The sequence below is a fragment of the Typopeltis vanoorti genome, chromosome 3 (genome assembly GCF_054136105.1).
Source record: "Typopeltis vanoorti isolate ZY-2024b chromosome 3, IOZ_Tvanoo_1.0, whole genome shotgun sequence".
Classification (NCBI taxonomy): Eukaryota; Metazoa; Arthropoda; class Arachnida; order Uropygi; family Thelyphonidae; genus Typopeltis; species Typopeltis vanoorti.
Window position 1 is genome coordinate 175,531,765 of NC_143551.1, and position 15,696 is coordinate 175,547,460.

Consider the following 15,696-nt stretch of genomic DNA (forward strand, 5'->3'; position numbering starts at 1 on the left):
TATGTCACTTCACAAACTAATTTAATTGAACTAAGAAATCTATTTCGACTTCACAATCCACATATGAACATGGATGCAATGAAATTACAAGTCATAGATAATTACAAGTAATTTTATTTTAGGCTTAATTCTCCTACAATTCTATCTTATAACCTAAATACAACTTAGGACAATTTACTAATCATTCCCAATCACCAAACATTTAACTTGCTGACAGTAGACTTCACATGGCAGTGGACCCAGGGAAGATAGGACTAAAACTCTAAGACGATTTCCTGACTGATGCAAAAGCTTACGTAGCCTGGACTTCATATAGTATGCATGTACTTCTCTTGAAATTCCCATATTTGGAAATGCATTAAAATTGGAACATGATGATTCATGCAACACACATTTAATTAACACAGTTTCGTAATAAAATTATTACATACAAAGAAATTTTAGCAATTATACAAATGATGACAATTCTTTATATATATTTTTTCTTAGACAAAACTTGTAAACTGAACATGATACAACATTAATCATGTGAGATTTTACAACTTACACCCTTAGGAGATGTATACAGGTAAAAATGTAGTTCGTCCTTAGCTTTTGGACGGCAGGGTAATTATGAGACACTACAGCTTCATGAAAGGTAGGTCTTGCCCTTCACAAAGACTAAAAATATAGACTCAAATACACAAATAATTATTCAAGAAAAAATGAAAGAGTTTTAAAACAAGCACCAAACTTTGGAGATTCAGTGGCAGACACTTAAGAAAACTATTTGATTCAGTCAGAGAGGGTATGTGGTAAAGTTGTCTATAAAGAGAGAAAAATCAGAACTTCATGGAATTCAGGAAGCTAGAGGCAGTCATGCAAAAGAAGAAAGTGCAGCAGCATGCAAAAAATTAACAAGTCAATTACTTCTTAAAAAAATTCATGGGAATTTTTTAAGCTTTGTAAGAACACTGAAAATAAATATCAAGAATATGGTGATATATTCTTGAGAATATTGAAAAAGCTTAGTAATGGAGGAAAGAGTACTGTAAAAGGAATCAGAGATGATAAAGGTATTCTAAATGTTTGAGAGTAATTATTTTGAAAGGCTACTAAATGAAACAAGCAATGACATCATGGCAGACGAAAACATTCAAGTGCAGTCAAGAGCATATCTCAAAACTTGAGTTATGCTCTTGACTCAAAACTATTCCATCAGAAGGCAGTTGGAATAGATATTTGATTATAACTGCTCCTTACAGTGGCTACACTGCATAATTCAGAAGGATTGGCCTAGCCACAGAACTGATTTCCTGATTAATTTTCGTAGTGAGTGTTCCTGGTAAGATTTATGCAAGCATATTCAAGAAAAGTCTAAGAAATACTGCAGAAAGGAAATCTGGAGAAGAACATGATTTCAGGATGCTGGATTTCAGCCATACAGAGTGTGTGATGATGATATTTTGCTTTAAGAGAAATAGTTGAGAAATCATCAGAATATAATGGGAATGAGAATTTAAGTTTTGTAGATCTGGAATAGGCATATGACAAGGTGACAAAGGAAAAGCTGTTCAAACACTGAAGTTATATGGGATAAGTGGGACTTTTAAATCAAACAACACATAGTCTATATTTGAGTTGTAAGTCAGCAGTTAGAATGGAAAGAATTACAAGAGTGCACATTATGAAGGAAAGTAGTCTTATGGTTGGATTCCATCCATCATCAGGGTATATGGATAGTTACTGGTGCCTTTCGCACCTCACCCACTCCAAGTCTCTATGTAGAAGCAAATGAACTGGCTCTATCACTTCACTTCGACGGAAACAGTTGTCTCTTAATTACGCCCTAAAAATAAAATCTCTCCCAGATCACCTGACATGGAATAGTATCTTCTCTCTGCATTGGGAAGCTCAATATCACACACGTTAAACTGCTATACATCCTTTTGGTATGCGTATTAAAGAAACTGTGCAAGCTGTTAGTATAAATGTTGACAACATTAGCTACACTAAACAAAATAGCATTCCTCCATGGCAGTTTGCACACCATCCTGCAACCTCTCACTTTGTCAGCTACAGAAATCTTATACCCCATCATCCATTTACCTGCAATTGTTTACTGCACACAGAGCAGCACATGCTGATTTCTTACCCATCTATACCGATGGTTCAAGAACCAACACCTCTGTCGGCTGTGCTGCTGTGTTTCCTGACATTTATTATCTCAAATCAGATCCCACCTGACTGCAGTAATTCTACAGCAGAGTCACATGCCATTCAGCTTGCACTTGTGCATATAAAAGAAAACTGCTACCAAAAGTGTATAATTTATACAGACTCATTGAGCTCTTTACAGGCTATCTCCTCTCCTATGTATAATCCTCATCCAGTAGTTTTTGAAGTGCTACACCTGCTTCACAAAATGAAAATCCTTAATTTTGATGTTCAGTTATGCTGGATTCCCAGCCACATCGGAATCAAAGGAAATGAGGCTGCAGATGCAGCTACTAAATCAGCCCATACCATCTCCACATACTATTTGACAGTTCCATATACAGACTACAGACAACTTATAAGATCAAAGCTAATTGCTCAGTGGGAGTTAACATGGCAAGAAACATAAACAAATTATATAACATTAAACCTGAAATTAAACACTGGCATTCTAGTCAACGTACAAAGAGAAGGGAGGAGGTTGTCCCTGCTAGGCTCCACATAAGTCACAGTCACCTTACACATTCTCATTTACTGAGAGCTGATGATCCTCCCATATGTGAAAAATTCAGCACACACATGTCACTATTTATCATATTCTGGTAGACTGTCAAAAATTTACATGAGAGAGGAATGAAATTTTCACCTATCTAATCTACACTCAGGGAAATGCTAGCAGACTCAGGCAAATTGCACGATGTTTTTAATTTTTTAGAAAGAATTAATTTGTACAAACACATTTCACCATAAATTTCTTTATATGTAAATAGCTTTTTACTTAACTTTTGTACATACATATTATTCATTATGTTAAATCTGACCAATTATGTATTACTATAGGCCTTGATCTTGTATATTTGTATCACCCTGCTGTAATTTTGTTAATATGTAAATACCATAATGCTAAACTTAAATTTTATGCATCAATGCTGTATAAGAATTCCTTTCTGACTCTTTAAATATTAGTATAATAATGTTTGTTGTAATCTTACTAAATGTAGACACTGCTTTCCTTGATTTGTTTTGTATATACATATGTTAACCTATAGTTATCTATTTATGCACTGCTGAAATCTCTGCAGTAATTTTGTTTATATGTAGATACTGCATCACTTAACATACATTTTGTGTATGCATCTTATTTACTAGTTTATTTTTAGAATAATCATGTAGTGCTGTAGGACATCTTACCTATTTGTGTACTTTCTAGTAATTATGTTTATATGTATCCTAAATTCTGTTTCTACTGCATTGCTAAATTTAATTTTCATCCATGCATATTGTATGATAATCTTTTTTTGCCTATTTTTGTGCTGCTATAAAGGCATCTGTTATAATTTTACACATATTTGATACAGCATTTCTTGGCATAGTGTTTCATATATTATGTATTAACTTATATTGTTAATCATTTTTGCACTACTGTAATAACCTCTGACCTTTGTGTTGCTGTGCCCTCTGCAACAGTTCTGTTTACCTAGAGATGCTGCTTTATGAAACTAGACTCTTGTACAGACATATTGTTAACAATTTTCTGTAAATGCTAATGTTTGTAACCTTTAGTATGACCTTTGTAGTTTTTTGTGCCAAATAAACTATAAACCAACCAACCAACCTCCCCTCAAAGTTTGTACATGGAATTTTGAACCACCCTGTGTGTATGTGTGTATATCTCATCTCATCTCATCTTCCTTATACCCTCTTTTACCTTGCGGTGTCGAGGGTCCATTGATCATCAGACCTAACTCCGTTTACAGGATAAGGTGGTCAGCCTTATGCCCCGGTGTATCCTATGGCCTGTAGTGTTGAGTTCTCAAGGCCAGTTTGCCTGCTTTGCGGGATGAAAAACCCCAGAATAAACTGGGGAAAAAACCCTGCTGTCCACGCCCAAGACTGGCTAACTTGGCTATGGCTGAGGAAGATCCTTCAGCTCCTCACGTCACTGACGGGAATCGAACCTAGGACACTCCTTCCCCAGGCATATGGTTGCGAAGCGCATACCACTAGGCTAACCACGCGGACTTATATATATATATATATATATATGAGGATAGTCTGAAAAGTTCTCGGCCTAACAATGAAAAAAAAAAAAAAAAAAAAAGAATTTATAATTTCAAAATTATTTTTATTTTTCAACATCATCTCCCTTAAGACTAATACATTTATTCCAGCAATGCTCCAGCACCATTATCTTGTCCCTGTATTGGTTCTCAATAAGATCTGCAAAATATTTTGATTCGAAGAAAAACACTGACTAGCAAGGAAGTTTTAGTTTTGGGAAGAGACAGAAGTCAGAGGGAACCAAATCTAGGGAATAGGGTTGATTTTATAACAATTCATAATGCAGATCCCTTAATTTTCCCACTGCCAAAACATCTTTGTGGGCAGGTGCATTGTCCTGATGAAAGATGATTTTTTCTTCTGCAAACCGAGTCTTTTCTCACGAACTTTTTCGTCTAGTCTGGTTAAAAGATTGGCACCAGTGTTTGGGATTGTTTTACCCTTTTCAAGATAATTAATAAACAAAATGCCTTTAGCCCAAACACCGATGCCATGACCTTTTCTGCTGATGGAACCGACTTTGTCTTCTTTGGTGCTGGACAACCAGCTTCTGGTTTGAATTCTGGTGTGTAATGGTGAATCCATGTCTCATCCATAGTAATAAATTGACACACAAAATCAGTTTTATTCTTGTTAAAATATCTCCAAGCACTCTTCACAGATTTTCATGTGAGTGCGTTTTTGATCTACTGTGAGCAAGCGCGGCACCCAACTTGCGTTTCATTTGCAATTCTTCATGCAAAATCCTACACGTTCTTTTGAAATGCCTATGGTCTCAGCAATTTCATGCACTTTGACTTGCCAGTCATCCAATACTATATCATGCACTTGATCAATGATTTCTGGTGTTGTTACACTTTTTTGGATCATCTTCAAGGCTGGCAGAGCCATGTTTAAACTCGGCAGCCCATTGTCAAAACAAAGGAGACTTAATTGTCAAAAACAAAGGAGAAGGGTGCCCATAAACTTTTATCAACTTCGAATGAATTTCTTTTAGCGTTAAACCTTCTTTTACAAAGAATTTTATAACCACATGATAGTCAATTTTATCCATTTTTCAAGGATACAGATAACACTTTTGCTTAAGATAGCTGTGTAAAACAAACTACTTGATAGAATGACTTGCAATTTCAACTAAGAAAGAAAAATCGTGCTGACAGTGCTGCCATCTATGGTCGAGGCCGAGAACTTTTCAGACCACACACACATGCAACATCAAAGTGTCTCTCTCTGTCTCCTATTCTGTCACTAAAACAGATTATAAAAGTATGATAAAAAGCCCAGAAATTAAAAAGTTACATGTTATATATGTTTCGTTTATATAAATATGCTTATCAAGTTACCCAGAATGCTGTAGTTTTCTGTACACTGTAAAGAAGTTTTTTGCTTTCAATAAGACTGGCTCTAAAATGTATTTATGAACATGAGCTAATCCAATTAAGTGGTCTTGTGAATGTGAAGAAGTATCACACCTTATAATCAAATTAACTCATGATATGCACTTCTTATTCATGCTTTGTTGAATGGCTACAGACACAATGTAGCTGGAAGGGAGAATTTAAAGATGGTAGCAATGCCCATCACACTTTTGGTGACCAACTAGGAACCTAAGCAAAATAATCAGAAGGCCAGCAGTTTGGAAAAGCTGATTATTATGTAATTTACTGTATTAGGTGCAGCTATATAATAATTTTAGACAGCATCAGTTTACTCGTGTGATCTACTCATAGGCCTCAGAACATGCTGCCATTACACATAAACACTGATATTTAAGTAGTGACAGTAACAAGATAAAGTCTACTTCCTTAGAGATGAATCTGATTATATCCGTTGTTTCAATTTAACAATCTACCACTGCATTATAATTTTTTTAACTATAATTTTCCGAATGGCAATGGAAGTAGGCAGTATGAAGAATTCTGATTTTCAAACAGATCTCACAGATCAAAAGATATGAAAACTTTAAGAGCAAACCAATGACAAAGTTCATTCTTGCTTTTATGCTATCATGCTATTATTCTTGCTATGTGAGAAATGTATGATCTGTAGTTCCAAAGTAATCAGTAATCTTACTCTTCTTTGCTAGTGGCTCTTGGAACCCTTCTTGTTTCATATCAGCAGAAATATCACTACCAGCAACTGATATGGCATGATTACAAATAATCTTCTTCTTCATTATCTGAAGAACACAAAGTTTTAAATAATTCATGTTATAATAAGAAAAAATCAGTATAAAGAAATATATAAAGTTCCTTTCACATGTTTATATTCAAATTTTCACCATGCTTTTTGCTAATTCTAAATATTTTTTAAAATCTAATTTTAAAAAATCCATTTAGCTTGTATTTTATTAAGATACAATCAACAGTGAGGCAAATTCTACACTAAAATCTCATTAAAGAAAAGTAATCGTGGTTTGATTTAATACACTTGACAATAAGTTATATTCTTGTTTTAATCCTTATTCAAGTGTAAGCAAACAAAGACTGCACATAAAGTATCTTCACAATTAGTCTACCTGTATATATAAAATCTAATAGATTCGTTCTGACAGCATAATGTCTTTTTCTTGTCATGCAAAATTTCTTCATAGCAAGCTAATGATTTTTTTATTCCTTGCCTTGTGGCTACAATTTGTTCCTCGTTAGAATCTATGTCCTCCAAAATCTGTAAACCTTTCTTTTATGATTGTTCTTACTGTGAATTCCTGTAGATCAAACTTCTTTGCTAGCTCACAAATTTTCATTCCGCCTTCAAAATCCTTAATAATGTTGAGTTTTGTTTCCAAAGTCAATGTTTTTCTTTTCTTGCCAGCTGTAGAAGAATCGGACTTGCTTCTTTTGGACGACATTATTCTTTTTTTTGCGAATAAAATTTTTATCAAGAACATAACATTAAACAATCGCAAGGTTTGTAGACTATAAAAATCATGTATGAATGGAGACCACGCGAAACCCGTCAGTACTTGTTCACAGCATGTGCGACACTGTCGAATTCGGCTGGCACCGGAAAGTACAACTAGTGGTGAGGCATGAAGCGGGTCGGGAATACGTAATATAAGAAACTGCGTAACTCCGGATTTGCGTAAGTCGGGGTATGACTGTACTTTAAAACCAAGCGAAAAAACTTCCTGCAACCATTGTTCAAGTTTATATACCAAATATTCACCACAGTGTAATGGGAGCAGTTACACATACTCATAAAATTTCTAAATACTTATACCACTCCTTGAAAACATTCACTGAAGGTACACTCACAAAGCCCACCTAAAATTTATTCCATTTCATTCACACACCATGTAAAGAGCCTAGATCTAACAAGCTTCCTGACTACATGCTTACTCAGCATTCAGAGTTGATCCTGAGTTCTCTCCACCTGCCAAGAGTTTTAAAATTTTCCTTATACCTGTACTATAAATCCCCTTAACAACATATCTGTTTTTATCATATTGTCTCTCCTCCTTTTATTTTTCAAACTTTGAAGACTGCATTGCTTTGGTCTATACTCATAGTCATGAGGTAACTAAACTGGAACATATGGGGTTAAATAGTGAGAGAATAGTGAGTTGAATAGGCGAATGGCTGTCAGATAGGTATCAGCAAGTTGTGTACGGTAGTGCAGTATCCAAAAGAGGAAAGTCACTTGTGGTAGGCTGCAGATGTTGGTTTTGGGAACATTATTATTTAACTCGTATATTAATGACAGTGGGATAGGTTTTACTGCAGCTGTATTCAGAGGTTGCAGAGTTGAGGACACGATAAGGAACCAAGCAAATGTTATGGCCAAACAGGAGTCACTCAATAGACTGTATAAGTCGGAGTGAGTGAAAGTATTAGTTCAATGTTGCAAGATGTAAGGTTTTGCAATTTAGTAGGTGAAGATGGGATGCAAAGTATACAATTGGTGAGGAAATTTTGAAGGTGGAGGAGATGAGAGATCTTGGAGTGGGTCAAGACAAGGGACCAGTAGTTTTAGGGATCACATTATTCAAGTTAGAAGAACATCTAGACTGGCAAAGATGGAAAACATTAAATAGACTTCATTTCTGAATGGGCAGATTAAAGCAAAATATGGTCAGATGGGGCAACACAAACAATGACAGTTGCTCATGTGGTGAAACACAAACCATGGAACATCTTCTGCAATGCTGCCTAATAGACATTAATAATATATGTGCCCGAGAAGATTTAATGTAGTGTAATGAAACAGTTTTAAAGTATATTAATCACTGGATGAGTAAAGTTTGACATTTTACGTTTTTGCATAGTATTTTATGCAAGTAGCATTTTTATGTTACTCTTGTTTTTTTTTTTTTAATATCTATTTTTTTAAATGTATGATTTTAATCATTTAAAAATCATTTTAATCTGTAGTTTGCATAAGAAATAAGTAAAATTATTCGAGTTGTGAAGTCATTACATCAGATTATGGCAATGATGAGGAGGATTTTGACATACAGAAGAGATTATGGTTGCACTGTATAAGGCTTTCATCAGAGGGATGAAGAAAGGGTCTAGAGACTAAGGTGGTTTCTGGATTGCAGAATGTAAGATATGAAGATAAACTGAGGGAATGTCATTTGAAGAGTCTCATGAAGAGGAGGGGGGGGGGGTGATATGATTGAAACATAACAGGTTGGTAAAGGATTGCTACCAGATTACATGGAAGAGATTTTTCACAGAATATAGAGGGAGACAGGGTTGAACAAGAGGCCATCCCTGAAAACTGTACAAGGAGGATGTGAGCAAGTAGGAGTGTGACAAACAGGTTCTTTGTGTGGAGAATAGAAGCATTGCTTGACTATGGTGAGTGCAGAAACACTGAATGAGTTTAAGGCATGGTTTGTTGAACATTGCATGTGACAGCAGGGCCCTCCCACAATGAGGCTATTAGCTCCATTACAGTATTAATAATTATCATTTATACCAAATGATAAATTATAACAAAATTTTAGCTAATCTACCATAGCTCACAACAAAACTATGTTCATCTGATTCCAGGTGTTTCACACCTTATTGGAATGGCATTCCATTCTTCTGCATGTCAGACTAATCAATTTTGTTACAAAATCTTTTGGTTTTTCCTTTCTAAATATGCTAATTAAGTATTTTACCTACCAAGTAAAATAACTGTCTACCAATTACTTTCTGTGGAATTACACATATTAATCAGAATTCACACTGGCATTTTTGATTGACAGCTGACTGCTTGTTTAGATAATTATTACCCAGTCATCCATGAAAAGGAATATATTTGACTTATTGTGGATAGTTCAATATATTGATGGTTCATTTCAGTTTCGATGAAATATACATTAAACAATGTTGAAGATAGGGAACATCCCTCTCTACGAATGTTATTTGTCAATAAAATGTTTCTTTTTTTATCTTATTTGAATTTTGTTTTAACAAAACCAATATTAACTTCAAACAAGAATCAATTAACAAGGTCAAATGTCAATATATTATAAACAAATTCAAGTACAAAATATCACGGTACAGTCAACTATGATTTAGATAGGTACATGTGGGAGTCATTTTAAATTATGCCGATTAAAATTTCCATTTTACAGAGTGTAAATTATTTACAGGAGTTCCTTTTTTTGTCAGAGTTAAAATACAACATTATTCAAAGAAATTTATACATAGAATAAAAACACAAACAAATGGAAGTTTCTACAGAAAATGCAAACATAAAAGATGGAATGATAACAGTGCGCAGTATGTTTAATAATTTCAAGTAAATTCTGTTTTAACAACAGTATTGCTAATTTTTTAATCATAGAATTAGTAACAACGAAGAAGCCAGTTTCCAAAGTTATCATCTGCTCATCCAAAATGCTGTCTGAAGGGGGGGGGGGAAGAATCAGGATGCATCACAATCAAAGAATAGCAAGCTCGCAACATCAAACTATTTTGTTCACAGATTTTAATTTTACCAACTTCCAGAACCAAGAATTCTCCAACCCCTCAATCTAATCTGGAGACTGCAGAATTTTTATTTGTTACCGAATTCTATAATATTCTGAAAAGTCCATTTACATTTAATGCAGGTACTGGTTTTTGAAATTATCTGTTGTCATCTATTTCAGGAGCTATAATTATTATTTTATCCAGAAACCACCAGATAATAAACAAAGTGGTGAAAGAGAATCACTTGAGATTTTCCTGCTCTTTGCATATTACAGAGTTAGTTACCTTATTATATCCTGAAGGAGCATTAGAAATCAGAATTTCTAATGCTCCTTGTTTATGATTTCTTTTTGCTATTCTTTGAGAAAGTGGAATATCAACCAAATCCTCAAAACTTTTTCCAAGAGGACTGCAGGTAAAGTTTCTGTCATTGTTTATGAAATTATCTGCTTTGTTAGCTGAAAATTCAGCATCATTTAATATGCACAGAGAATTCATTTGATCAAGAAAGCTATCAGATAATGAAAAGACAGGTGATGATTGAGAACTTTCAAAGGAAACTTCACTTACTAGCTGCTGCTGTTTATGTATTACAGATCTTGTACTGCTATCATACTCCGAATGAGGATTAACTAACAAAAATGCTGGGTTTGAATGTTTTTTTCTTGCTATTCTTTGATTGAGTGGAATATCAACATAATCATCAAAAGCATTTTGAAGAGCACCACAACTAAAGTTGCCATCTTCATTTACGAAGATATCTGTTTTATCATATGAAGTATCAATATTGTTTACTGAGTTCAGTGAATGAATATCTAGAGAAAATTGCTTTGCATATTTATCCCTTCCTACCTTAGTTTCCTGTATCTCTGATTCTTTATATCTGGTGCAATCTGCAGGTTGCACTGTTTCCTTCTCCTTAGTGATATCCATTTTAAGTGTGTAAGAAGAAATATTTTTCTGTTTAGCTGTAAAATATAACAAATAAAAATAAGAAATAATTTAGAAATGCATAAATTTACCTATAAAAAATCCAAATATTCAAAACACTAGGGAAAAAAAATCTAAAAATAATATCTACTTTTCATTCATAACTGGTAATTAGCTTACGGAATTAACAACGCATATAAAGTATATTAATTAAAGGCAACTTTAATGAATAACTTCTACATTTCGGCAACGTCACATTGCCATCTTCAGGAACATAAAAATATGGTATGTGCATGCAGGCACTAACAAAAGCAAATGAGGAAGAAGGCAAGAAACTAATATTGTTCCTAAAGTCCTAATGGTGCCCTCTGGCAGGCTAATTTGGTTGTCTTGGCCATTGGGCTGAAGTTCTCATATTGTAAGTCTCCCAAATTTGGGGTAGTTTCATGCACCCAAATTTGTTGAGGTTTGGAACGTTTTTTAGAGCAGCTGATGATTCCTTGAATAATCTTTCGTACTTAAACTTGCTGCGGTGTATTATTTTAGTTTTCTTCCAACAAATTCTATGGTGGGTATCTAAGGCATGGTCTGCCAGCCCAGAGTGGCTGTACTGGTGAAACCGGATGTAGTCTTTGTGTTCTGAAATCCTGATATTTGCTGTCCTTCCTGTTTAGCCAAAGTAGGACAATTTGCAGCTGCAAGGGACCTGGTATACACCAGGTAGGTCTAGGGGAAGTGGTTGGTCTTTGGTAGAGCAGATAAGGGATGCCAACTTTTTATATGGTCTGTAACAAGAAGTAAGGTCGTATTTTTTGAGGATATTGGTTATTTTCTCAGAGGTGCCCTGGATGTAGGGGATGGTGATAGATTTGGTGTAATCTTTATTGTGGAGGAGGGGGCGGGGTTGTGGTTTACTGGTTTTAGTATTTTTTGGATTTTTTGGGGATTATAGCCATTGGCTAAGAAAGTGTTGAGGATGTGGTTTAGTTCAGTGGTTAGGGACTTGTCATCTGAGCAGATTAATTTTGCCCTGTTATATAGTGTTTTCATAAGCCCATATTGTTGTGAGGGGGGGGGGGGGGGGTTGCTGGTGAATGTATCTGCCAGTATGGGTAGATTTTCTGCAAACAGAGAAAACCAAAGATCCATCAAGCTGGCAAGTGATTAAAGTGTCTAGGAAGGGGAGGGGTGTTTGTTTTTCATCTTTTTCTAAGGTGAACTGGACTCTGGGGTGTTGATTGTTTAAGTGTGTTAGGAAGGAGTGGAGTGTATCTGAGCCATGTGGCCAAATAGCGAACACATCATCCACATATCGAAGCCAAATAGCGGGTTTTTGTGGGGCGGAGTTTAAGGCTTTCTCTTCAAAGGTCTCCATAAAGAAATTGGCCAAGGGTGGGGAAAGTGGTGACACATGGATGTCTCCTCTATCTGTTTGTAGAATTTTCCTTGCCAAACGAAATATCCAGAGTTCATTGTAAACTGAAATAGGGCTGAGATATCGGGAGGAAACTTGGCTTGGATGAGCTCTAGGGTTTCTTTGAGTAGGACATTAGTGAATAGGGAAGAGACGTCAAAACTGACCATTATGTCAGTGTGTTGGAGTGAGAGGTTTTCTGTGCTGGCTTTAAAGTGGGCTGAGTTCTTTATGTGTGATGGTGTGTTGCCAGTATAGTGTGTGAGCGTTTTGGCTAAATGTTTGGCTAATTTATATGTGGGGGAATCAATGCCATCCGCTATGGGACGTAATGGCACATTTTGTTTATGTATTTTTGGGAGTCCATATAATCGAGGGGGGGGGGGGGGATCTAGAGTTATAAGGTTTTAGTTTGTTAGTGACTTCCACAGGCCAAGAAGTGACTTTCTTAAGGAGTCTGTGGAGAGATCTAATCTGAGAGCTGGTAGGATTATATTCAATAGGGAGGTAAGTAGTACGGTCTAGTACTAAATCATTAAGCTTACCTTTGTAGTCCTTTTGATTGAGCACCACAGTGGCATTTCCCTTATCCGCTTTGGTGATTACTATTTTTTTTTTTGTTTTTCTTCATTTCTAGTAGGGCTGCATATTCGTCTTTGGATAAGTTGGTTTTTGGAGGTTTTGCTTTGGTGAGAACATCGGCTACGTCCAGTCTGACGTTGTTGGCGATATGGTTAGGAAGGTTGCGAATCCCACATTTTATTTGGATCATGATTTCCTCGGCACCCACTTTAAATCATGATCCATTTGGATCATGATTTAAAGTGGGCTGAGTTTTTTATGTGTGAAGGTGTGTTGCCAGTATAGTGTGTGAGCGTTTTGGCTAATTTATATGTGGGGGAATCAATGCCAATGTGGGACATTCACTTGGCCACAATTTCGCCCTAGCTCCTAAATATTCTTTTAGGAGCTAGGGCGAAATTGTGGCCAAGTGAATGTCCCACATTGGCATTGATTCCCCCACATATAAATTAGCCAAAACGCTCACACACTATACTGGCAACACACCTTCACACATAAAAAACTCAGCCCACTTTAAAGCCAGTATAGAAAACCTCTCACTTCAACACACTGACATAATGGTCAGTTTTGACATCTCCTCCCTATTCACTAATGTCCCACTCAAAGAAACCCTACCGCTCATCCAAGCCAAGTTTCCTCCCGATATCTCAGCCCTATTTCAGTTTACAATGAACTCAGGCTATTTCGTTTGGCAAGGAAAATTCTACAAACAGATAGAGGGGACATCCATGGGTTCACCACTTTCCCCACCCTTGACCAATTTCTTTTGGTCAAGGGTGGGGAAAGTGGAGTTTAAAGCTTTCTCTTCAAAGGTCTTTATGGAGACCTTTGAAGAGAAAGCCTTAAACTCTGCCCCACAAAAACCCACTATTTGGCTTCGATACGTGGATGATGTGTTCGCTATTTGGCCACATGGCTCAGATACACTCCACTCCTTCCTAACACACTTAAACAACCAACACCCCCCCCAGAGTCCAGTTCACCTTAGAAAAAGATGAAAACAACACCCTCCCCTTCCTAGACACTTTAATCACTTGCCAGCTTGATGGATCTTTGGTTTTCTCTGTTTACAGAAAACCTACCCACACTGGCAGATACATTCACCAGCAAACCCCCCCCCCCCTCACAACAATATGGGGTTATAAAAACACTATATAACAGGGCAAAATTAATCTGCTCAGATGACAAGTCCCTAGCCACTGAACTAAACCACATCCTCAACACTTTCTTAGCCAATGGCTATAATCCCCAAAAAATAACAAAAACCAGTAAACCACAACCCCCCCCCCCCCACAATAAAGATTACACCAAATCTATCACCATCCCCTACATCCAGGGCACCTCTGAGAAAATAACCAATATCCTCAAAAAAAATACGACCTTACTTCTTGTTACAGACCATATAAAAAGTTGGCATCCCTTATCCGCTCTACCAAAGACCAACCACTTCCCCTAGACCTACCTGGTGTATACCAGGTCCCTTGCAGCTGCAAATTGTCTTACTTTGGCCAAACAGGAAGGACAGCAAATATCAGGATTTCAGAACACAAAGACTACATCCGGTTTCACCAGTACAGCCACTCTGGGCTGGCAGACCATGCCTTAGATACCCACCATAGAATTTGTTGGAAGAAAACTAAAATAATACACTGCAGCAAGTTTAAGTACGAAAGATTATTCAAGGAATCATCAGCTGCTCTAAAAAATGTTCCAAACCTCAACAAATTTGGGTGCATGAAACTACCCCAAATTTGGGAGACTTACAGTATGAGAACTTCAGCGCAATGGCCAAGACAACCAAATTAGCCTGCCAGAGGGCACATTAGGACTTTAGGAACAATATTAGTTTCTTGCCTTCTTCCTCATTTGCTTTTGTTAGTGCCTGCGTGCACATACCATATTTTTATGTTCCTGAAGATGGCAATGTGACGTTGCCAAAATATAGAAGTTATTCATTAAAGTTGCCTTTAATTAATATACTTTATATGCTTTGTTAATTCCGTAAGCTAATTACCAGTTATGTATGACCAACGCATAAGCCTTGCTACTAGAATTACTTTTCATTCAAGACAGTAGTACCCAATGCCACTCCTCTTGCATATCTGATATAGTACAGATTAATGAAAATTTTGTGTGAAGCTTAAGTGCTAGGAAAAACTTAAGTTAGATACTTAATGGAGTGAAATAGCACCGAAAAAGGATTAAAAATAAGATTTCATTTGGTTTTTGGTTATGTTCATATCAGGAAAAAAAACTTGAGACACAAAAAGATAAAAAGATTACAACTAGTATAATTACATCACACACGCACACACATACTAGGCTGGCATAAATGAAAGATTGCAGATCGTAAGTATCTGCAATCTTTTACAGAAGGAACCTACTGATATTCATTATGAATAGCTGGAGGATATAGTCCTCTGGATGAGGAAACCTTTTCAGAGAATAGGCAGGCATAAATGAAAGATTTCAGATCCTACAGAATATCTTAATTATTATTATTACGGGTATCTCCATGGAGTCAGTAGACTCATCATGGGAGACCGAAACTATCAAAATATCTATCATATCATTTCTTGAATTCATTTACAGACTAAGAAC

General features: G+C 36.1%; 1 protein-coding gene across 2 annotated transcripts in view; it reads right to left on the reverse strand.

The window, feature by feature from the left end:
* Window positions 1–4,343: 4,343 nt before the first annotated feature.
* The window catches only part of Gen (XPG-like endonuclease), a 317,873-nt gene continuing 306,520 nt past the window's right edge, over window positions 4,344–15,696 (reverse strand). Inside the window, exons 13-14 of one of the 2 annotated variants that reach the window (XM_090416218.1) lie at window positions 11,022–11,137; window positions 4,344–6,436 (exon numbers count right to left, since the gene is read on the reverse strand). In XM_090416218.1, coding sequence (XP_090272344.1) covers window positions 6,281–6,436; window positions 11,022–11,137 — 272 coding nt within the window. In that variant the 3' untranslated portion in view covers window positions 4,344–6,280. Of the gene's footprint in view, window positions 6,437–9,518; window positions 11,138–15,696 lie in introns of those variants that run through there. The other variant, XM_090416217.1, reaches the window with a different exon arrangement.